The following is a 22,527-nucleotide window of genomic DNA, read 5'->3' on the forward strand; positions in this document are numbered from 1 at the left end:
CCAGTGTGTCCTTCAAGAGATCCAGAGTTATATTCTGACAGTTCAACATCTGATTGGTTGTTAATTTTTCTTAACCCTACATTTGATCATGCTAAGACTTCCTCCCAAGTGGTGTAGCCTACATCTCAGTACTAGGCCATAGGGCCCTCAAACTCAACTCTGAAAATAAGACATTTTAAGTGGTCATGCATGCTCATGAAGTCGGTAGGTAGCTTAGCGGTTAAGAGCATTGGGCCAATAAACGAAAGGTTGCTGGTTTGAATCCCTAAGTCGACTAAACGAAAAATATGTCGATGTGCACTTGGGCAAGAGGCACTTAAACCTCCTGTAAATTGCTCTGGATAAGAACGTCAGGTAAAATGTAAATATAATGAGTTATAACTGCATCCTAATGTTTCATACCCGCAGGATAAAGGTCAACTGTTACCATATTTGAACGGAAAATGGGGGCACATGCGCTGCAGACCTGGTCTTTGCGATAGGCAGACGGGCGGCCAGAGCTCCTCCGCCTACTCAGCGTCTACCGGTCTTTCTATCTGTTAAATGTTACGTCTGGCCAAGCACAGTGTGCTATAGATCTCTAACGTAACTTCAAAGTGAAAGTTCACGCCCTTCCCTATAACCATTGGTTTAGAGAACCAAGAATATTTGCATGGGCAAAACGGAGTGAGATGATTGGCTACGTTGCCTTTCCATCACGAAGATGGACTTCATACGATGGATATGGTGTAGTTGCTGTAAGTCATGGTAATGCGCGCAGCAGAAGGAGACAAGCGCTTCGAAAGGGGGACAAATCTAACCAATAAAGGGTTTTAAAGGGGGATCTATCGCTAAGGATTCTGTCATTCACTCTGCGAGATGCGTCTTTCACGGAAACGCTGGACTATTTGCACAATAAGCATCCTGGTGATCTTCTACAAGACGAAAGAAATAACTAGAAGTGAAGAACATCAGGAAGCTCAAGTCACTGGGTATGATACGTTCTTTTGCCATCGATATGGCCAATAGAATAGCTGGAACACGCTTGGGAACACAGGTATTACCATAAGGCGCGCTGCAGAGGTTTTCTACTTTGAGACTTGGTCAATGAATGCATCCTCGTGATACATTTTCGTTTTTAGGACTTTGTTTAGATGTATATTGGTAGATATGTGCCAGTGTCTTGCAATTGGACACCTCTGCCATTGTCCAGCCCGTAGCAATTGTATTGGGATGGACGCTTAATTCTCCTTTGTTTGATCTGAACCGGTGAGCACAATGTCAAAACGACACATTAGTGCAGATATTCAGTATTTTCTAGTTATTTAATTGGCTCGTATCATATTCACTGTGGTGTGTGAGTGGATTCTTCAGAGATTTTACACATTTCTCTTTGAATGCTACAGAGTCCATGAGGCATGCTGACGGACTGTCTCCTTCAGAGCCTCAGCCACACATTGGGACAAAATCTCATTATACAGATAAATATAGTTTTTTAGTTGATAGGATTTCACTTTGTTCAAATTACTGGAATGCAAACAAAATCAATCAAATCTTATGCGTTACAACATTGTGTGTGTGTGTGTGTGTGTGTGTGTGTGAACCCTCCAGACTCAACCACTAGTTTAAGGATACCATATTTGGGACTCTTAAGTACAGGTGAAGGTTGCCATGTACCTCAACTCCTTCACTGAGTTCAGCGCAGACCAGAGTTTATTTATTTTTAAAATGGACCTCTGACTCTTTCCAGTCACTATGCGTTGATACTTCAAAAATGTACATTCTTAAACTCTTACTGTGTACCTAGGTTTGTCCTTTGTTGTTACGTGTCTTTGTTTGCTGAAATCCATACTTTTTAATAAAACATTCATCAAATACAACCACGGACTGTTTCGTCATTGCTGTTCTTCTAAGAGGGCGACGAGGCGTGAATCCGCATGTACCCATTTGAATCTCAACAAGGAAACAGTCGGTGGTTGTGTCTGAGATGAGAAGGGTGTAATTACGGATCGCAATTAGGGGTGTTTTCTGAAATACTGTAGGCGTTACTTGATTTCAAATTGATGCTTGCCATTGGTCCTTGGCCGTTTCTTTTGCGTCGGTTCTTGACAACTGTAGCATTGTAGCTAATCATAACCCCTTTTCCTAACCTTAACCTCAGCCTCCTAACCAGCCACGTTAATTATCCTAACCTGCCACGTTAATTATTCTAACCTGCCACGTTAATTATACTAACCTGCTATGTCAACAAATCATCTGTGTCGAGAAACCATCAGTCTCATAACACCAGAACTGACCAATGGCAGGTATCAATGGGCGTTTCCTGACATCAGGGAACACCCACAACAAGAAAAACCTGAACCTGGTCTGTAATTACACCAAATTCCCTGCTTTTTGTACCACCATCAAAACACCAAATGAAGGATGATAGAGTTCCAGACACTTATAGAATCTATGCCAAGGAGCATTGAAGCTGTTCTGGTGGCCCACACCCTATTTAGACACTAGGTTGATGTTTCATTTATTTTGGCAGTTACCTGTAGCAAATTAAAGTTTATTGGTTGCGTACACAGATTTGCAGATGTTATCGCAGGTGCAGCGAAATTCTTGTGTTTCTAGCTCCAACAGTGCAGGAATAATACCTGGCAATACAAAACAATAGGCACATATTCCAAAAAGAAGGATGTCAGAGTCCGGAACATTATATAAAGTACAGCATATAATGGAATGTGTGTGTGTATGTACACTACCTTTCAAAAGTTTGGGGTCACTTAGAAATGTCCTTGTTTTTGAAAGAAAAGCTTATTTTTTTTGTCCATTTAAAATAACATCAAATTGATCAGAAATACAGTGTAGACATTGTTAATGTTGTAAATTACTATTGTAGCTGGAAACGGCAGATTTTTTTTTTGAATGGAATATCTACATAGGCGTACAGAGGCCCATTATCAGCAACCATCACTCCTGTGTTCCAATGGCACGTTGTATTAGCTAATCCAAGTTTATCATTTTAAAAGGCTAATTGATCATTAGAAAACCCTTTTGCTATTATGTTAGCACAGTTGAAAACTGTTGTCCTGATTTAAAGAAGCAATAAAACTGGCCTTCTTTAGACTAGTTGAGTATCTGGAGCATCAGCATTTGTGGGTTTCGATTACAGGCTCAAAATGGCCAGAAACAAGAAACTTTCTTCTGGAACTTGTCAGTCTATTCTTGTTCTGAGAAATGAAGGCTATTCCATGCGAGAAATTGCCAAGAAACTGAAGATCTCGTACAAGGCTGTGTACTACTCCCTTCACAGAACAGCGCAAACTGGCTCTAACTGGAATAGAAAGAGGAGTGGGAGGCCCCGGTGCACAACTGAACAAGAGGACAAGAACATTAGAGTGTCTAGTTTGAGAAACAGACAAATCACAAATCCTCAACTTGCAGCTTCATTAAATAATACCCGCAAAACACCAGTTTCAACATCAACAGTGAAGAGGCGACTCCGGGATGCTGGCCTTCTAGGCAGAGGTCCTCTGTCCAGTGTCTGTTCTTTTGCCCATCGTAATCTTTTCTTTTTATGGGCCAGTCTGAGATATGGCTTTTTCTTTGCAACTCTGCCTAGAAGGCCAGCATCCCGGAGTCGTCTCTTCACTGTTGACTTTGAGACTGGTGTTTTGCGGGTACTATTTAATGAAGCTGCCAGTTGAGGACTTGTGAGGCGTCTGTTTCTCAAACTAGACACTCTAATGTACTTGTCCTCTTGCTCAGTTGTGCACTGGGGCCTCCCACTCCTCTTTCTATTCTGGTTAGAGACAGTTTGCGCTGTTCTGTGAAGGGAGTAACTTGGATTAGCTAACACAACGTGCCATTAGAACATGGGAGTGATGGTTGCTGATAATGGGCCTCTACGCCTATGTAGATATTCCATAAAAAAATCTGCCGTTTCCAGCTACAATAGTCATTTACAACATTAACAATGTCTACACTTTATTTCTGATCAATTTTATGTTATTTTAATGGACAAAAAAGTGTTTTTCTTTCAAAAACAAGGACATTTCTAAATGACTCAACTTTTGAATGGTGGTATACATACTAACTTTTGAACAGTGCTGGAAGACCCAGCCACGACCCATCTTCAATGCTCTTACTGAGGGAAGGAGGTTGTTGGCCAAGATCTCGCGATACATGGCCCCATCCTCCCCTCAATACGGTGCAGTCGTCCTGTCCCCTTTGCAGAAAAGCATCCCCAAAAAATGATGTTTCCACCTCCATGCTTCATGGTTGGGATGGTTTTCTTGGGATTGTACTCATCCTTCTTCTTCCTCCAAACACGGCGAGTGGGGTTTAGACCAAAAAGCTATATTTTTGTCTCATCAGACCACACGACCTTCTCCCGTTCCTCCTCTGGACCATCTAGATGGTCATTGGCAAACTTCAGACGGGCCTGGACATGCGCTGGCTTGAGCAGGGGGACCTTGCGTGCGCTGCAGGATTTTATGACGGCATAGTGTGTTACTAATGGTTTTCTTTGAGACTGTGCTCCCAGCTCTCTTCAGGTCATTGACCAGGTCCTGCTGTGTAGTTCTGGGCTGATCCCTCACCTTCCTCATGATCATTGATGCCCCACGAGGTGAGATCTTGCATGGAGCCCCAGAACGAGGGTGATTGACCGTCATCTTGAACATCGTCCATTTTCTAATAATTGCGCCAACAGTTGTTGCCTTCTCACCAAGCTGCTTGCCTATTGTCCTGTAGCCCATCCCAGCCTTGTGCAGGTCTACAATTTTATCCCTGATGTCCTTACCCAGCCCTCTGGTCTTGGCCAATGTGGAGAGGTCTGTTTGATTGAGTGTGTGGACAGGTGTCTTTTATACAGGTAATGAGTTGAACCGGTGCAGTTAATAAAGGTAATGAGTGGAGAACAGGGGGCTTCTTAAAGAAAAACTAACAGGTCTGTGAGAGCCGGAATTCTTACTGGTTGGTAGGTGATCAAATACTTATGTCATGCAATAAAATGCAAATTAATTACTTAAAAATTATACAATGTGATTTTCTGGATTTTTGTTTTAGGTTCCGTCTCTCACAGTTGAAATGTACCTATGATAAAAATGACAGACCTCTACATGCTTTGTAAGTAGGAAACACTGCCGCTTTTGCAGGTTATCAAATACTTGTTCTCCCCACTGTATATGGTGTGTATGGAGAATATATGAATAGAAAAGGTGTGTACAGCAGTAGTTATATAGGATGAACCTTGACTTGTACATATAAAGTGGATAAAACAGTATGTAAACATTATTAAAGTGACCCGTGTTCAGTTACTCTATGTACATAGGGCAGAAGTCTCCACTGCAGCCACGTCGATGTGAATGGGGGCGTGCTCTCTCTGCGGTCTCCTGTAGTCCACGATCAGCTCCTTCGTTTTGTTGACGTTGATGGAGGGGTTATTTTCCTGGCACCACTCCGCCAGGGCTTACACCTCCCTGTAGGCTGTCTTGTTATTGCTGGTAATCAGGCCTACCACTGTTGTGTCTTCAGAAAACTTGATGAATGAGTTGGAGACGTGTTTAGCCACGGGTGAACAGGGAGTACAGGAGGGTGCTAAGCACGCACCTCTGTGGGTCCCCCCGTGTTGAGGATCAGCGTGGCAGAGGTGTTGTTGCCTACATTCACCGCTTGGGGTCTGCCCATCAGGAAGTCCAGGACCCAGTTCCACAGGGCGGGGCTCAGACCCAGGGCCCTGAGCTTAGTGATGAGCTTTGATGGCACTATGGTGTTGAAGGGTGAGCTATAGTAAATGAACATCATTCTTACATAGGTATTTCTCTTGTCCTTGTGGGATAGGGCAGTGCAATAGCGATTGCGTCGTCCGTGGATCTGTTGGGGTGGTATACAAATTGAAGTGGGTCTAGGATATCAGGTAAGGTAGAGGTGATATGGTCCTTAACTAGCCTCTCAAAGCACTTCATGATGACAGAAGTGAGTGCTATGGGGCGATAGTCATTTAGTTCAGTTACCTTAGCTTTCTTGGGTACAGGAACAATGGTGGACATCTTGAAGCAAGTGGGGACAGCAAACTGGCATAGGAAGAGATTGAATATGTCTGTAAACATTCTAGCCAGCTGGTCTGCGCTCTGAGGACGCAAAAAAAAAGGGTATTTACATCTTTACCGGGAACTGAAAATATGTGATTTCTTGTATGAACAGGCCTCAATGGGAGTGTTTCCCATTTATTCCCACTCAGTTAAAGTTAACGCTGAAGGGTTCATTTAAGCTTTATAAAAGAGAAGTGAGGTTTAAATTAGGTTTAAAGGTTAAGCCGTCTTGTCCAGAACGGCACACAATCGATCACCAGTCAGTAGGTAAGTAAGCCGTCTTGTCCAGAACGGCACACAATCGATCACCAGTCAGTAGGATGATACTATCAAAGAAAGGACGTGCTTTGTTTCAATTTTTATACGACTGGACTTAAGACAGGAAGGTTGTCTCTCTCTCTCTGTGTCTGTGTCTGTGTGTGTGTGTGTCTGTGTGTGTGTGTGCCAGTGCCACTGAGCAGTAGACTGTGAGCCTACGCAAGAGACCTGCGGTTCCCCTAAGCAGGAAGTGTCAAACGAAAACAACAACCCGTCTATCAACTGATGTTGTCATATCCGTTCATGAGAGTTAAGACTGTTCAAAATGTAATTAGTATTACAAGGATTTAGAAAAAATATAGATTATTGTCTCTTGAACCACCACTGCAGTTAGCTTGAAAGGTTACACATTTGAATATCCAAGCTGTTTTTGTTTTAAGCCAAACAATTACTTTAATCAGGTTGCAACAACAAATAGGAAGTGACTTCAGTGGTCGTTATGCGTGTGAACAACTAAGTCCCAACAGTAGGGTATTTCCCATTGTGTCCACTTATATCTCTTGAAAATCATAAGTTCACACACAACCGTGCCTCATTGATCCCAGGCAACCCTGGCAGATGCTGTGAGTCAGATGCTGTGAGTCATCTAAAATGTGAGAATGTCTGGGGCTCGAGGCTTTGTTCACTGGGGTAACCATGCATAGACATGTTAGGGTAGGGGAATGTACTGGGAGTAGCTCTTTCAGAAAAGTATAAGTATTCTTGTGAATGATGCTTCACTCTAATCACACGTACATACGTGTTAAAGATATTAGTACACTTGTTTTTGGAAGACTGAAAGCTGTCATGACTTCCTCTGTAGAGCACGTCTCTAAATATAAAGGAAGTTACATAAATAACCTTCCCGAAATCAACTGTCCTTGCCAAGAGTAGGTGTAGCCCAAGCAAGGACAATAGACCTTTATGAGAGACTGTACAGTGTGATGGATGAAAAACAATGGCAAATCGACAGTGGGTTCAAGGTGTCTCTTTCAGGAAACAACAGAGCTTTCATATTAAGGACAAAAGACTGGATGCACATGGAACTCGGGGTGTACCGCTGTACAAATCAAGCCCTCTTTTCTTAGTCCACTATCTCTCTAGGACCTTTTTCTGCCATTCCTTCCAGTGTAATTACCGGTGCAATCACCTCAATGAGAAATCGTATCACATTAAAACAAAGAACCTGAACACACGTGTGTGTGTGTGTGTGTGTGTGTGTGTGTGTGTGTCAAGGATCAAGTACTCATTCATGTGTGGGGACATTGGACAATAAAGTTGTTGTTTTTTTCTATTATTTTTTTTCATTTCTGCAACAGTGAACTCGGCACTTCAAGACTTATGGTCAATAGTTCGGAGAAAAGCAGCAGGAGTGGTGTGTCTTCCTTTTTTCAGCACTCGGTCGAAGGATGGCGGGTCAATTCGTCACTAGTTCTCATGATAAGGTGAGTCACCACTTGTCCAGTTATTGATATTGGATTAGAAGAGGCTTGAATTGACACAATGGAGGTCTTCTCTACACCACCAGCCCCAAGAGCACACATTGTCTGAGGATTACTAACCTCATCCACCACCATTGTACAACTGCACCCAGCAATATGGGATGCTTCCAAAACGGCACCCTATTCTGTACATAGTGCACTACATTTTTTTACCAGAGCCCTATATGCCCCTGGTCAAATGTAGTGCACTGTATAGGGAATAGGGTGCCATTTGGGATACAGTAGGTAACCACTGGAGACTATGAGGAGGATGAATCATTGTCAGGGTCAACATTAACTCAAGCTCATTGCTTTGGTGACACAGTTCAACCACAGTGTCAATGCATTCGTAGATCTAATTTGACTGCATTTAATGGCATAAGAATCTATACCGAAGGTCGTTCCTTTTCATTACTCTACACTCTTGTCAATAAGTCTATATTACTTATGTACTACTTCTGAAGAAGTCTGTGTGCTATTTCTATACACTATATAGTTATTATACTCTTACAACACTGTTGTATTATACAGTAACTTTGGGGAAGTTGTCATTGTAGAGGTTGTCTTCCTTTTTAGCCACCGACTGGGGTCAGTCGTGTCTGACTTGGCCCACCCAGTGGGGAGCCAAGTCCACCCAGTGGGGAGCCAAGTCCACCCCTTGGGGAGCCAAGTCCACCCAATCAGATTTGTTTTACTTGTCAATGTTCCAAACAGGACATTTTTTTGGGGGTATTTTTACCTAAACATGCAAACACCGTCAGATAGAATTTATAGCAAACAGTGCACTGGGGTTAGTTAGATTTGATGAAATATAACATCAAAGGTGAACTGGGATGACATTCACTCTGACGGGATGTGTTGCCAAAAATAACTAACTGAAAGCCACACCCCCAATAAGCTATGAATATGACTGCATTGAGGCATCTGTCACTGTGGTTCAATAGCTATATGCACCATGCCACTGCTTACTTAATTTGTTCATTTAGCTCATAGACAGCTCATAATCCAGTGCCTTTATCACAGCCAACACACTGTTATTTTAGCTTTCATTTTCTCTCAGCCTCATGGCAAAATGTGTAGAATAGCATGAGATTAGCTATGAAACTGAAACTTTGCCCTATTGCAAAATGTCTATAATTTAAGGAAGTTAGCTACAGGCCCACCCACCAGCTAATTTCTGGCTCCGCCACTGCGTATGCGCTTAATTTGCGGTGAGACAACTTTTCTTTTTATTGGGCAAATGTGCCTTCCATGCCTAAGAATAGCAGCCTGCCCCTCTGTCTCCGTGTCTAGGGAATCGTCGACGTAGGACTGCAATAGAACACATAGCCCTGGGAGACAGCGAAAAAGAGACATAAAACGGCAAAACTCTCATTACTGTATGACATAAGAGGCTTTTTGCCCATTTAGCCGAGCCTTTGTTCTGGGACTTATTTCCGTGCTTCTTTTTGTTCCCCCCATGCAGCATATTGTAATTACAAAGCCAATCAAGATATTGCTATTTGACTCGCTGTGAAAAATGTAGGCCATTTTTGCTCATTTATCATCTTGTTTTTTTTCTGACCCACCTAATGCTTCAAACTTTGCAGCAGGTTGACTGGAACACATTGCACCAGCATTTTAGGGTGCTTTATATACTGTGGTTTCTGTCTTTCTTTCTTCATCATCTTGCTTAGCGTTAGACATTTTTGAGACACCATACTGTTTGTCGCTGTTATGTTGGATACATGCTTACATCTGTCACAACAGGAGGCCTGTAATGAATCAAAACAGAGCATCCCCCCCATTAAGATTTCATAATTAACAACCAGAGAACTGTGACATATTTTCATCAAATATAGAGCAGAGGTGTGTGGCTGTCATCCCCCAACATCAGAAGAACTGAATCAATCACTGTCAACAGACAATGGAACTTTGCAGAGGTTGCAAAAACTGTCTAAACCCTTATCATGTGCTGAAGCCAACTCTTCTATCATTGCCATGTCATGTAGAAGAGCAGCACATACAGTAGACCTATGGGACAAGTCTATCATACAGTAGGCCTATGGGACAAGTCTATCATACAGTAGTCCTATGGGACAAGTCTATCATACAGTAGTCCTATGGGACAAGTCTATCATACAGTAGACCTATGGGACAAGTCTATCATACAGTAGTCCTATGGGACAAGTCTATCATACAGTAGTCCTATGGGACAAGTCTATCATAGTAGGCCTATGGGACAAGTCTATCATACAGTAGGCCTATGGGACAAGTCTATCATACAGTAGACCTATGGGACACGTCTATCATACAGTAGTCCTATGGGACAAGTCTATCATAGTAGACCTATGGGACACGTCTATCATACAGTAGTCCTATGGGACAAGTCTATCATACAGTAGACCTATGGGACAAGTCTATCATACAGTAGGCCCAAACCTCGACCAAAAAGCCCTTTCAATGGAGAAACCCATTAGGCCGGTTTCCGAGACACAGAATAACCCTGGTTCTGGACTAAAAAGGTTCTCCATTGTGAATGCTTTTCAGTCTGGTACTTCTCTTAATCTGTCTCTGGGAAATCAGGCATGGATAAAGGGGGGGACATCTGCCCTCTTTCTTTCTACATGTCCTTGTTCTGTATGTCGTGTTTTGTATTATTTGTTCTGCACCCAGAACTCTGGGTCTTGTTGTTCCTGTCTGCTCTTTTATGTTTACATAAGAATTGTATACTTGTCTCGTATACCTACCTATACACCACTCTTGTGTGTGTTCAATAAAAAATATTTGAAACAGGAAATCAGGCATGAATTAAGAGTTGACTCACTACAGTACACTTCTCTTCTGACTAACATGCAGGAAGGATGTCCTGCGTTTCCTGGATGCTGAGAGGGACGTTTCGGTTGTGAAGAGCAGTTTCAAACCAGGCGACACTATCCACTACGTCCTCGACAGACGCCGGACGCTCAACGTCTCCCACACGCTTCACAGCCTGCTACCGGACGTCTCTCCACTCAAAAACAAGCGCTTCAGAACGTGCGCGGTTGTGGGCAATTCCGGTGTGCTTCTCAACAGCGGATGTGGCAAAGAAATCGACAGCCATGACTTTGTGATACGGTACTGCTGCTGCCTTTTTTTTAAAGGATAGTTCACCTTTTAAGTTTGTTTTGTTCATAATCTTTATGTCAACGTTGAAGTTTCAAGCTCCACAAATTGATGATGCATTTTGAATCATATGATAGAATTCCTTTAAGGTTACCATGTCTGGTCTATGTTTTACCAAGATTAGGACCTCTTAACACAGACATTCTCTGACACTCTATTTGATTTTTTTATTTTTTTTATTTAACTAGGCAAGTCAGTTTAAGAACAAACTCTTATTTTCAATGACGGCCTCGGAATAGTGGGGTTAACTGCCTCATTCAGTGGCAGAACGACAGATTTGTACCTTGTCAGCTCGGGGATTTGGTTACAAGCCCAACACTCTAACCACTAGGCTACCCTGCCGCCTATGAGAGATTGGGCAAAAAAGCCATAATGCAGTTTCCCTCCGCTGTCATTAGCCTGTGGTTAACACCTCCAGAATGTATATATGTTCATAGAAAACACTCAAGGTAATGACAATATTAGCTGTCATTATCTGATGGATAGAAGTCACATATTGGATCAACACTTAAGGAGATTGGCTCTTAGCCAGAAGCTTGGTCAATTTATTCCCCCGTCTGCATTTAATGAGGGGTTCTTGGGTTTATGTGCCCATGCGGGCCACATTAAATTAAATCAGAAAAATAGCATCACTCTTCTCTTGTCTCGTGTTTGGTTTCGCCTCCAGCTTAGTGATGCTTACATAAAAAATGACTAGATGATACGAATTTAAATTACCTGAGTATTTATAACAGTTAGGTTCATATGTCATATTGCATGACATGACATCGATAAGAAGATTGTTATGTTGTGAATATTAAATAGACAAAGCCAGAAGCACATACTGTCAGTGTGGATCAAATATGCTACTTCTGAATAGTCTGACTCATGATACGATACCACAACCTGTTGTGTGAGAAAAGCACAGTAAAGAGGAAGGAAATACCTTCCACCAATATTTCCATTGTGCCATCATCCCAGTTCAGACATAATGATGTCGTCCCAAATGGAGCCCTATCCCTGACAGTGCCCTACCAAGCAAAAAAGACAGTACCGGTAACTGCTCAATTGGTCTAAAATGAGTTAATGTAATTTTTGCCACATTTAAATACATGCTTAATCATGTGGACAAGAATCCTGCCTCTATTGTGTTTTGGATAAAATGGGGGTCATGTTAGCAGTAACTGTATAAAGTTACTGTGAATCAAAGATAAATAAAAGCATTTTTTTTCTCAGTTCCACATTCTGAGCAGTTACTGTCTTTTTGCTTGGTAGGGTAGTAACAGTAGTGCACTACTTTCGACCAGGGCCCAAAGCTATTGTCTGCAGAGTATTGAGTGGTGTTGTATGTACAATCCTAGCCTCTCTAGAATATTACTCTTCATTCCTGGTTCTGGAAAGCTACAGGGTGTACACAAGGTTTTGTTTCAGCCCAGCACTAACACGCCTGATATAAATAATAATATAAATAAATAAATAAGGTTAGCGTGTAAGTGCAGGGCTGGGACAAAAACTAGAATTAACACTTAGCTTCTCCAGGACCCAGGAGTGAAGACTGAAGTTTGACCGCCCTTACAAAGAACAACATTTATTCCCCCTCTCTTTAAGCTTATTGGTATTGTGAAAGAGCCACGCTGTTCGAGGTTGTACCCTTTCTCAAATGACTCGTTGTTGATTTAGCTGTAACCTGCCGCCGCTGTCCGAGTTCGCCGAGGACGTTGGGCTGCGGTCCGACTTCACCACCATGAACCCCTCTGTCATCCAGAGGGCGTATGGCGGCCTGAAGAACGCCACGGACACGGAGAGGTTTGTCCAGCGCCTGCGGGGGCTCAACGACAGCGTTCTGTGGATCCCGGCCTTCATGGTGAAGGGAGGAGAGAGGCACGTGGAGAGTGTCAACGAGCTAATCGTCAAGAGGAAGCTGAGGGTGAGGACGGCCTACCCGTCACTGAGGCTCATCCACGTGGTGAGAGGGTGAGTTGAGTTTTGCCACACGTGTACTACACTACTGGTCAAAAGTTTTAGAACACTCCAGGGTTTTTCTTTATTTTTACTATTTTCTACATTGTAGAATAATAGTGAAGACATCAAAACTATGAAATAACACACATGGAATCATGTAGTAACCAAAAAACTTGTAGGTTTTCTAAAACATTTGACCGGTAGTGTATATGCATGCACACATTGACACACATTCTCACATACGGTATACACTACAGTATGTTCACACACACACACACATACCCAAACACACAGTCAGGTAGCTGTTTATAAAGAGATGTGGGCCATTAAATGCTTGCCTATTATACAATTGGTTGCATCTTACAGCTCAGTATAAAGTAAGCCATGCACACCCTATTCCCTGGTCAAAAGTAGTGCACTATGTAAGGAATAGGGGACCAGCCCTGGTCTAAAGTAGTGCACTATGTAAGGAATAGGGGACCAGCCCTGGTCTAAAGTAGTGCACTATGTAGGGAATAAGGGACTATATGGGAAGAACCCTAGAGGTCTGAGATCTGAGGTCTGGAGGGTTAATGCATTCTATCAATGTGTCATTAATTGCAAATTATGTTGGGAGAGAACCATTTTAAATTGCTGCCTGATCCCAGGTCTGTTTGTGCTGTATTACAAAAACACTTATGGTCACTGTCACACATGTTGTCATGACAGTTGGCAAGACGGCACAAACAGATTGTAGACCAGACTAGACTGAAGTACTGCCTCTCTAAATCTTTAACATTACACCTAGAGAAAGACCAGTGATGTCATTCTCTGTTTGTTTTTATCTCATTGGAACCCACATTTTTCCAAAGGGAAATATGAATGAATTTCAATCTGGTGTTCAAATCTCCATGAATCTGGTGTCCAAATCCCCATGAATCTGGTGTCCAAATCACCATGATACTGGTGTCCTAAACCCCATGAATCTGGTGTCCAAATCACCATGATACTGGTGTCCTAAACCCCATGAATCTGGTGTCCAAATCCCCATGAATCTGGTGTTCAAATCCCCATGATACTGGTGTCCTAAACCCCATGAATCTGGTGTCCAAATCACCATGATACTGGTGTCCTAAACCCCATGAATCTGGTGTCCAAATCACCATGATACTGGTGTCCTAAACCCCATGAATCTGGTGTCCAAATCACCATGATACTGGTGTCCTAAACCCCATGAATCTGGCCATACTGCCTAGAAAGGGAGGCTACGTCCCAAATGTCACCTTATTCCCTATATAGTGCACTACTTTTGACCAGGGGCCATTGGGGTGACTACATAGCAACTGCCCACCAATGCTGACATCCAGCATCAAAGGGGGTGTAGAGCTAGGAGGAGCTACCTGCAGTGACCTCTAAAGGGAGCGTGGAGCTAGGAGCTAGCTACCTGGGGTGACCTCTAAAGGGGGCGTGGAGCTAGGAGCTAGCTACCTGGGGTGACCTCTAAAGGGGGCGTGGAGCTAGGAGCTAGCTACCTGGGGTGACCTCTAAAGGGGGCGTGGAGCTAGGAGCTAGCTACCTGGGGTGACCTCTAAAGGGGGCGTGGAGCTAGGAGCTAGCTACCTGGGGTGACCTCTAAAGGGGGCGTGGAGCTAGGAGCTAGTTACCTGTGGTGAGTCGTGTTGGTGTGTGCCACTTCACGCAGCATGGTATAGTGATCGGCGGGTTGCCCGGTTACATCTCCCCATGCCACAATCAGCATGCCATTCCACATGCCTTCTCGGCAGGCTACATTTTCATCTGTGCTCATGTCTTCATACGCAGATAGATTGCTAGGTATAAGACAATGTCAAATAGAATTGGCTTCAATTCAATTCCAATTTAGAACTCTGCGAGCCGTGGAGGAAAGGATAGAGGCAGTGAAAGAAGTGATGAGAAAAACGTCTTTGAATGGAAAAAGTGTGTGAGACCTTATTATGGAAAAACGTCTTTGAAAGGAGAAAGTGTGTGAGACCTTATTATGAAAAAAAGTATTTGGAAGGAGAACGTGTGTGAGACCTTATTTTGAAACATTGTTATTATCATGAACATACGGCTTATGAGCTCGAGCTTCTCCGTAGGAGTTAAAGAGAGGGTCATTGTGACGCTTGTCATTTCCCCCCAGGACAAATTCACAGCAATGTATTAATTGTCCAATTGACTGGCTGATTAGTTAATTGTTTTGTGGGTTGATCATTAGACGTGCAGAGTTCCCCCAGGGGCACGGGTTGTGACTGTCTGATTTTATGGGCACATTCGATGTCCTTGTGAGTTGCCATAGCAGCCAAGCACTGTGTTCTTTCTGTTCTGTCTATCTGCTGCCCTGCCTCGGTGCTAAATATAGTTTGGTTGAAGGAGGGACATGGCTAACAGGTCCATGGGACAGACCAATCTAAGTAGTCTTCATTTGAAGGCCCAACCTGTTGTAGGTACAGCCATTTTTGATTGTTTAAACTAATGACATATATACTATGTGTATATACACTGAGTGATTCTAGAAGAATATTACTTATGGATTTTTATAGTTCAATTGTGTCTATCATGACACAAAACAATAAGGTTATTTTTCTCAATTGTCTATGTAAACAAATAATGTGTATAGCTTCAAAATGTGGTTTAAACTATCATGTTGACCTCATGGACTGTCCGTTACATTTCTCAAGCCGCATCTCCCAGTTTTATAGCAAACCAAGTCTATAGCAGACTGCCGTTGACTGAAAAATAAAGATTGTGTAAAACAAATATATACGTTTAGGATGGCACTGGCCTTTATAATTACCATTATCGGTGATCATTTGGGTGGGATCAAGTGTTAGCCACTCAGATAGCACACAAACCTCAACGTAGGTACGACGTGTACAGGATACATCAGGAATATGTTGTTTTGACATCTTTTTAACATTGGCAAGAGTATTGACGATGTATTTCAAATGTCTACGTTCTAAAATCTATTATAATATCTCTGTGATGTCTTTCCAATGTGCAAACGCTCTCCACATTACGTATGTCAGCTGAGCCAGACGTGTACATGTTTACTGGGCACTGACACACTGCAAATAATATTGTTATCCTGTATACTTCAGGCTCAATATTCAGTTAACTGGACAGTGCATTGTGTTATTGTAAAAATATCAAATGCAGAGGCAAATAATAATCTAGGTAAGTCGGTTTATTTGGTCTATAGTAATAAGGATTTGGATTTGTTTCCCCAGCATGAGAACGTGCTATTTTTTTTCATCCAATCCAAATGATCATTCTCCTCGACACACACATTTGTCTTGGGAATTGAAAACTGTCGGTTGTTCTTTAATTCATCAGTCGTTGGGAGTCTCTCCCCCCAAATTTCCCTTTTCTGTTTCGAATCCATTGATGTGTTGAAGCCTCCGAGGATGCAGCCCATAAGCCTTCGGCGTGAATATAACTTGGAGTACGGAGGAGCTGTCATTCCATTCAATTAGTAGTCTGAGCTGTTATTCTATCACAAAACAACATTGCCGCCAGCATTATTTAGGCTACTACAGAGAATTGGGGCCATTTTGAGTGTTTTAGGGAATACGTACCTGACACTCTGCTGTTGTATGGTGGATTACTAGAGATAATAGCAGTGAGATGTTTGTAGCCATCTGTATCAGTGATGAAATCATGTTTACTGTAAGTCTGAGCGAGGCTTAGTAAAACAATCTGATCTTGTTTTCCAGGTACTGGCTGACAAACAAGATCAATATCAAACGGCCCAGCACCGGATTGTTGATGTACACTTTGGCCACGCGCTTCTGCGACGAGATTCACCTGTATGGATTCTGGCCCTTTCCGCGGGACGCAAATGGAAATATGGTGAAGTACCATTACTACGACATGCTCAAGTATCGATACTTCTCCAACGCAGGCCCTCACAGGATGCCACTTGAGTTCAAAACGCTGAAAATGCTGCACAGCAAAGGAGCTCTGAAGTTGACGACTTCGAAGTGTGAATCTTAAAGTGCTCTTCCTCGACAGAGTGCCAGTTCGTGACATACACTGACACTTTGTTTGCGTTGCTAGAAAGCACACCAGGTTGTAAGACTGCTGAGTTGATTATGAATAATTGCAAAAGTAGTAAGTAAAAGTGAGCGTGCCTTTTTTTAAACTAACGATGTAAAGGTACAAAACAAAGAATGTAATTGAAAAATGATTAGTCTATCTAAATGTCAGGTTTGGCATTGTAAGCATCATGGCTGAGAAATCAGGAAATCAAACCTTTGGATGGAGCATCAGAGACAACCAGATTGATTACAATTCCATGGATTTCTACATTGGTCATGACAGTAGTTGTCTAGTAGACAAAGCACAAAGACCAACTGCTAAAAGCAGCGATGGACGTGGTGTGTTAGCGATCACCTGCTGGGTGTCGACCAATGGTGGGGATTCATCATGCGGAATCGTCAGAAAATGACAGTCCAAGGGGATATTCTGGTCAGAGGCAATAGGACGGCCCCCAGCAAACATTAACCCCATTGGCCCCATGTGGGTATTCGATGGGCTAGCCCACAACAAGTCCAACACAGGCTACCCCACACCAAGCCCACATCAGCTCAACACAGGCCAGCCCAACGCAGGGCTTTCCCACACCAGCCCAACGCAGGACTAGCCCATACCAGTCTACCTGATCTTGGACACTGCCAATGAGCAAGTTTTAAAATAACAACTTAAATGAGTGACATGAGAAACTTGTGTTTCTGATGTCATGTAGCAAGTTCCCTAAATACCTTTTTAAGGCTTGAAAATTATCAAATGTATGCATTTGAGTTGAATTGTAATAAATATATAATACATAAATAAATGAACATTTAAATAATAGAATAAACTGATAAATTGGCATAGGACCAATACCATGAGCTCATAATGGGCAGCTGATCCAAAGGGAATGCTTATTTCAGGCTAAGTGAGGGTTGCCTTCACCAGATGTGGTCTGCCCGTAATGGGCCACACTGGGCCAATGCCTTGGGAGCCAGCAAAGGTGTATCGGCCCAATGTGGGCAGCCAACATGGGGCCAATATTTTTGCCCACATCATGCCAACGTCATGGCGTGTTTTGTCAGTAGGAAAAAGCAGAGAATACAGGTTATGCTCAGTAAATTAGATTTGGGGATATAAAAAATAAAAAAAAGAATGTGCCCAGAGAAGTTGATTCCAAAGATCCCATGCCAATTTATTTGCCCTCACTACAAAACAAAGTTATGTTCTTCACAACTGAACTTTCTAGGAATTAGAAGCCTCAGGGCAAAATTATTTTTATATTTGTCTAGATGTCAGATTAATTTATACATTTCAAATATGTATGCTGTTTCTAAGTGATTCATCTCATGTTATCTGAACACACCTTTTGTAAACTTGCATGTTAAAGGGGAATGGAAACGTACCTCGAGTTAGGCCTTTTTAGACAATTGTTATTCATTTGTATGCATTATTGGACTGTATACAACAGGTGGGTCTAATCCTGAATGCTGATTGATTGAAACCGCATTCCAGTCGGTGTCTTTTCCACAAATTATCACCGGCTAAATCTATGACGTTAAAATGCCTATTTATTCTGTTCCATCTGACTGCGCAATCCACTGTCTCATCAGCCCAGCCAGGCAATTTCTAAACTTGATCTCCACTATAAAAAGCATCTAGACATTGTCTCACATTTCTTGTAGACTAACATTTAGTTTTCAACAAAGGCCATTTGTATAAACCTCGCTGTCTGTGTCTTTGACATTTGCAACATTGTTTCAGTATTCATATTCGATCTCCAGCTGTCCAAAAGTAATGAACGTGTCGGGAGTCGGTTCAAGAAAGACAGGCAGCGTTTCTCAGCCAGTCGATATCTTGAATCAGCTGGCATAATTTTCATGGATTTATATACAAAGAAATGTAAATTGAAAAAAGGTCAAACGAAAGGAAGTGCAGCTAGTTTGCAGTCTTTCCAGCTTCTGTTTGAAGTGATTGTGTTAGCTGTGTTGTTGGCTAGCTCCTCTGAACAACAGTGTCTTGACAAGTGAGCACATTTTCTGTGCCAGGTGAAATCGCGCCTCATTTGCTCATTGTTATGGATGTATCCAAATAAATGTCACTAGAAAACAGTTAAACAAATGCAATTGCTGCTACTTTGCTGTTATTCTGGCTGCACTGTTTGACGTGACTGTAAGTTAGCCGTAGTTGGCTAGCTAGCAAGCAAGGGATAAGAACATTACCAGCCAGTATGGCAATGGAACATTTAGAACGATTGTCCATAGATAGAGAACAAAAAGACTGAACGACTGGGTCGCGTCTCTGGCAACCGATAGAACGAACAACCAGCCGGCCTGTGTAGCAACCCCTAGATTTGTGTCGGGACTATATCTTGTAAAAGGATGAAATAGTATGAATAAATCAATCAAAATAATGTTTTTAATGAAAATATGTTAAATAATTATTTGAATATGTTGGTAACCCGTTGTATAAAAGTGATAATGCCCTCGAAGCCGGTGTTTGGAGGATATATTGAAGAAGTCTCGGGCGTAACAGCACCCGTGCCAATATATCCTCCAAACACTGGCTTCTCTGACATTGTCACTTAAGCAAAGTATTGCACCTTGGTGGATTGTGAGGTTACAATGCGGTGGCTGAGCCTCTACAGAGGACCCCCGGGGGAGTATAAATAGCCACTGACTGATTCATCTGATCCAGTTCATTAAACGTTACCATTCCCCTTTAAACAGCTGAATGTAAACACAGCCTAATACCATTGGAATTAATTGGTCTATGTAGCCACTGCAAATCTAAAAATGTAAAAGAAAAAAAGCTGACAGGAAAGATGTGGAGGTATGGAATGTTATGTTACACTATGAATTACTCATTAGCAATCAGATCTTTCTGTGATTGTTCTTAGTAACAGGATTGTTCTTAGTAACAGGATTCAACATCAGTCTGTTTCACTGTTGAATCTCTTTCATATCTCACACAGAAGTACCTCTTAGATATTTGATATATTTGAACTGCTGCATGCTCATGCTATCCTGTAGTAACTTCAACTTCCTGTATTTACATAATGTCAAGACAACTACCCTTTTCCAGTTTCTTTAATAGGCTTGAATGTAAATGCATTTATCTCACAATATGGATGATGTCATGCAACTGCTAACGAATGTTCAAAAAGATCTGCCTCGAGGAGACATTGTATGCTCAAGGAATTCTTAATGACATTTTCTTTACATACCAATTTAAATGTTTTGTTTTGTTTTGTTTTTTACTCTCAGTATTAAGAAAGTCCAGTTGCTTACAGCTAAAAGATTGTATGTATCTAAGGGGCCTATATATGAAAGTCTGGGACCGTGTTCATAAATCTTCCCACAGAAGTCGTGCTAGTCTGGGACCATGTCCTCTCTGTCCATGTAATGTTATTCTGATATAAAAGGAAAAACTGATCCTAGATCAGCACTCCTACTCTGAGCTGCTTTATGAATAGAGGCCCTGGACACCAGTGGAGACTGGAGCCCATCCTCCTAACTTCTCCTTCCACCAGCCTCCACTGTAAGACACCAACTTCTGGTATATGGTGGCATAAATGATGTAAAATGTCCAAAAACGTTGCTTTGTAATGAATAATACTGGTGTAATTGGGTATGTGGCAGGTCATTTGTAAATGATCCACTGTCAATGACAATGACCTAGATAGAATATGGAAATGTACATACATGGTAACATTGAATAAGGAAAACAATGAATGTTACTATATATATGGTAGGCTAACCATTATAACGAGACATAAGGTTGAATAACTTTCTTCAATACTGCCACAAGCCTTTGAAATGACTGAAATTGTTACGCCTCGTTTGCTTTGTTACACCATGTGTCTGTTTTTGACTGTTCATAACTCTGTAATTTATACAATTCTTGTTTGATGTTTAATATGTAACACCTGTAGTTTGAGTCAATCCGATCAGGTGCTGAATGTCGTGGTAGATTTTCATCCTTTTTGGTAAAATTTGATACCATTTTGTTTTACAGCTTCTTTTTTATGTCAGTTTTCTATGTTTGTGAAAATGCGTTTTAGAAAAGTTAATAAACTTGTAAATTGAAGTAATCATTTGATAGGTTAATTATTCATGGATGTTTAATCATCCATATAGGGCCCTGTGTTTTGGCCTATCATGTCACATGACCTAGATTTTAAACTTTATTTTAATCCTTTTCAAGAAATTAGAATTACACCAAGAATGAAAGCAATTGACTGAGGATGGTGCTAGACCACTTGACATAAAAAGAAAAGAGGACAGTTTGATGAAAAAGCTTTAAATAAAGGTTACAATTCAGGTCAAGTGACATGATTGTCCAAATCACAAGGCCATAATAGCAAATGCCTTATACACAAAGATGATAGCCACAGTCTCTAACATTACCAGTGTAACCCAGTGTATGTGGGCGTTGCCCTGCCTCTGCCCAGAGACCGGCACAGTTCAAGTCCCTGTTGCAGCTCCCTTTCTCCTGCTACACTGATGGCAGTGGTGGGCTCACTCCAGTGGTCTCACGTGGAGTTGGGAAAGCGTGCTCTCTCTCTCTCTCTACGCTTTTGTGGCTTGGTGAGGATGCTGCTTGAGAGAAAGAGAATACTGTAACACTGCATTTGTCAGCATTACACTGTCTGTCCTAAGGCCTGTGCTTTTGTGGCAGTCTGTTTGACGCTCGTCTATGCACGGTAGGAGCCACAGTTTGATCCCCCGTTGCAGCTCTGCCTTTCTCAATTACACCAGTAATTTCTATTAGTCAAAATTACACCCAGATTGTAACCAATTAGTTTTAAGGCAATAGCCTAATAACCTGCAACATATTACCTGATTATTAAACAAAAATATAATGTAGATTCTAATTATAAAAAAAAAAAATAGGCCCTAATGTAATGTTGGTTTTTATGGAATGTAATTCCTAGAGCACTAAGCCTACCATTAGAAATCAATGGGATGTAGGCTACACTTCCTTCAATGTTGTTTAGCCTACCTTTGTTGGTGGTCCACTCTTTGATGGTAAGAACATTATAGAGTATATAATTGACTCATTAAGATAAATGAATATTTCACATACTCAGGAGGAAGAAGTAGGTACATGCACAGTGATCAGGTGCAATGTCCTTGAAGGCGCAGACTTAGTGATTTGGAGGCCCCAGGTAGAGGCCAGTATTTTTAATGGGTTATATAGTAAAGATGTCATTTAACTTTACAAATGTATTACCTTTTAATGTGCCATGAACACGACCAATCATTATGTTTTTATCTGATTGTCAAACAAATCACTTAAAAAAGTAGGTTACCTTCGCATATTCATCCAACAATAATTGCAGCATCTGAACAGTGCACTGTGCACCTGCCAACTTTCCTTGTGGCTGAAACTATCTCACCAGAGAAAGCATCTGAGCGAACGAAACAGCTCCCCTCTGTCTTACTATATGTAGATAATGTATCTGATGCTGTCTGGCCAAAAAGACTATGACATGCCATACTCTTTTTGGCCAGACAGCATCAGGCACATGGGCTACACATGTCCTCTGTCTCCACGACGTTGGCAGTATTAAAAACAGTATTGTATTCCCA

General features: G+C 41.8%; 1 protein-coding gene across 2 annotated transcripts; it reads left to right on the plus strand.

Moving 5' to 3' along the window:
• Positions 1–712: 712 nt before the first annotated feature.
• On the plus strand, positions 713–21,018 carry LOC139408311 (ST8 alpha-N-acetyl-neuraminide alpha-2,8-sialyltransferase 4). 2 transcript variants are annotated; one of them, XR_011634275.1, is made up of 6 exons: positions 713–971; positions 7,679–7,804; positions 10,679–10,936; positions 12,644–12,937; positions 16,639–17,499; positions 19,469–21,018. XR_011634275.1 is itself a non-coding variant. In XM_071152038.1 (5 exons), exons 1-5 carry the CDS (start codon positions 859–861, stop codon positions 16,916–16,918), a joined length of 1,071 nt encoding a protein of 356 aa, XP_071008139.1. In that variant the 5' UTR covers positions 731–858; the 3' UTR covers positions 16,919–19,343. The 2 variants fall into 2 exon arrangements, 1 of the variants encoding a protein (XP_071008139.1); XM_071152038.1 differs by lacking the exon at positions 19,469–21,018 and having other exon boundaries at positions 731–971; positions 16,639–19,343.
• The last annotated feature ends 1,509 nt before the right edge of the window (positions 21,019–22,527 follow it).

The sequence above is a fragment of the Oncorhynchus clarkii genome, chromosome 5 (assembly GCF_045791955.1).
Source record: "Oncorhynchus clarkii lewisi isolate Uvic-CL-2024 chromosome 5, UVic_Ocla_1.0, whole genome shotgun sequence".
In the NCBI taxonomy this organism is placed as follows: domain Eukaryota; kingdom Metazoa; phylum Chordata; class Actinopteri; order Salmoniformes; family Salmonidae; genus Oncorhynchus; species Oncorhynchus clarkii.

Excerpts from the sequence above, each read along its gene's own strand:
- LOC139408311 (XM_071152038.1), top strand. The coding sequence starts at position 859 with ATGCGTCTTTCACGGAAACGCTGGACTATTTGCACAATAAGCATCCTG. Across the intron at positions 7,805-10,678 it reads TCACTAGTTCTCATGATAAG|GAAGGATGTCCTGCGTTTCC; the intron begins GTGAGTCACCAC and ends ACTAACATGCAG. Across the intron at positions 10,937-12,643 it reads AGCCATGACTTTGTGATACG|CTGTAACCTGCCGCCGCTGT; the intron begins GTACTGCTGCTG and ends TTGTTGATTTAG.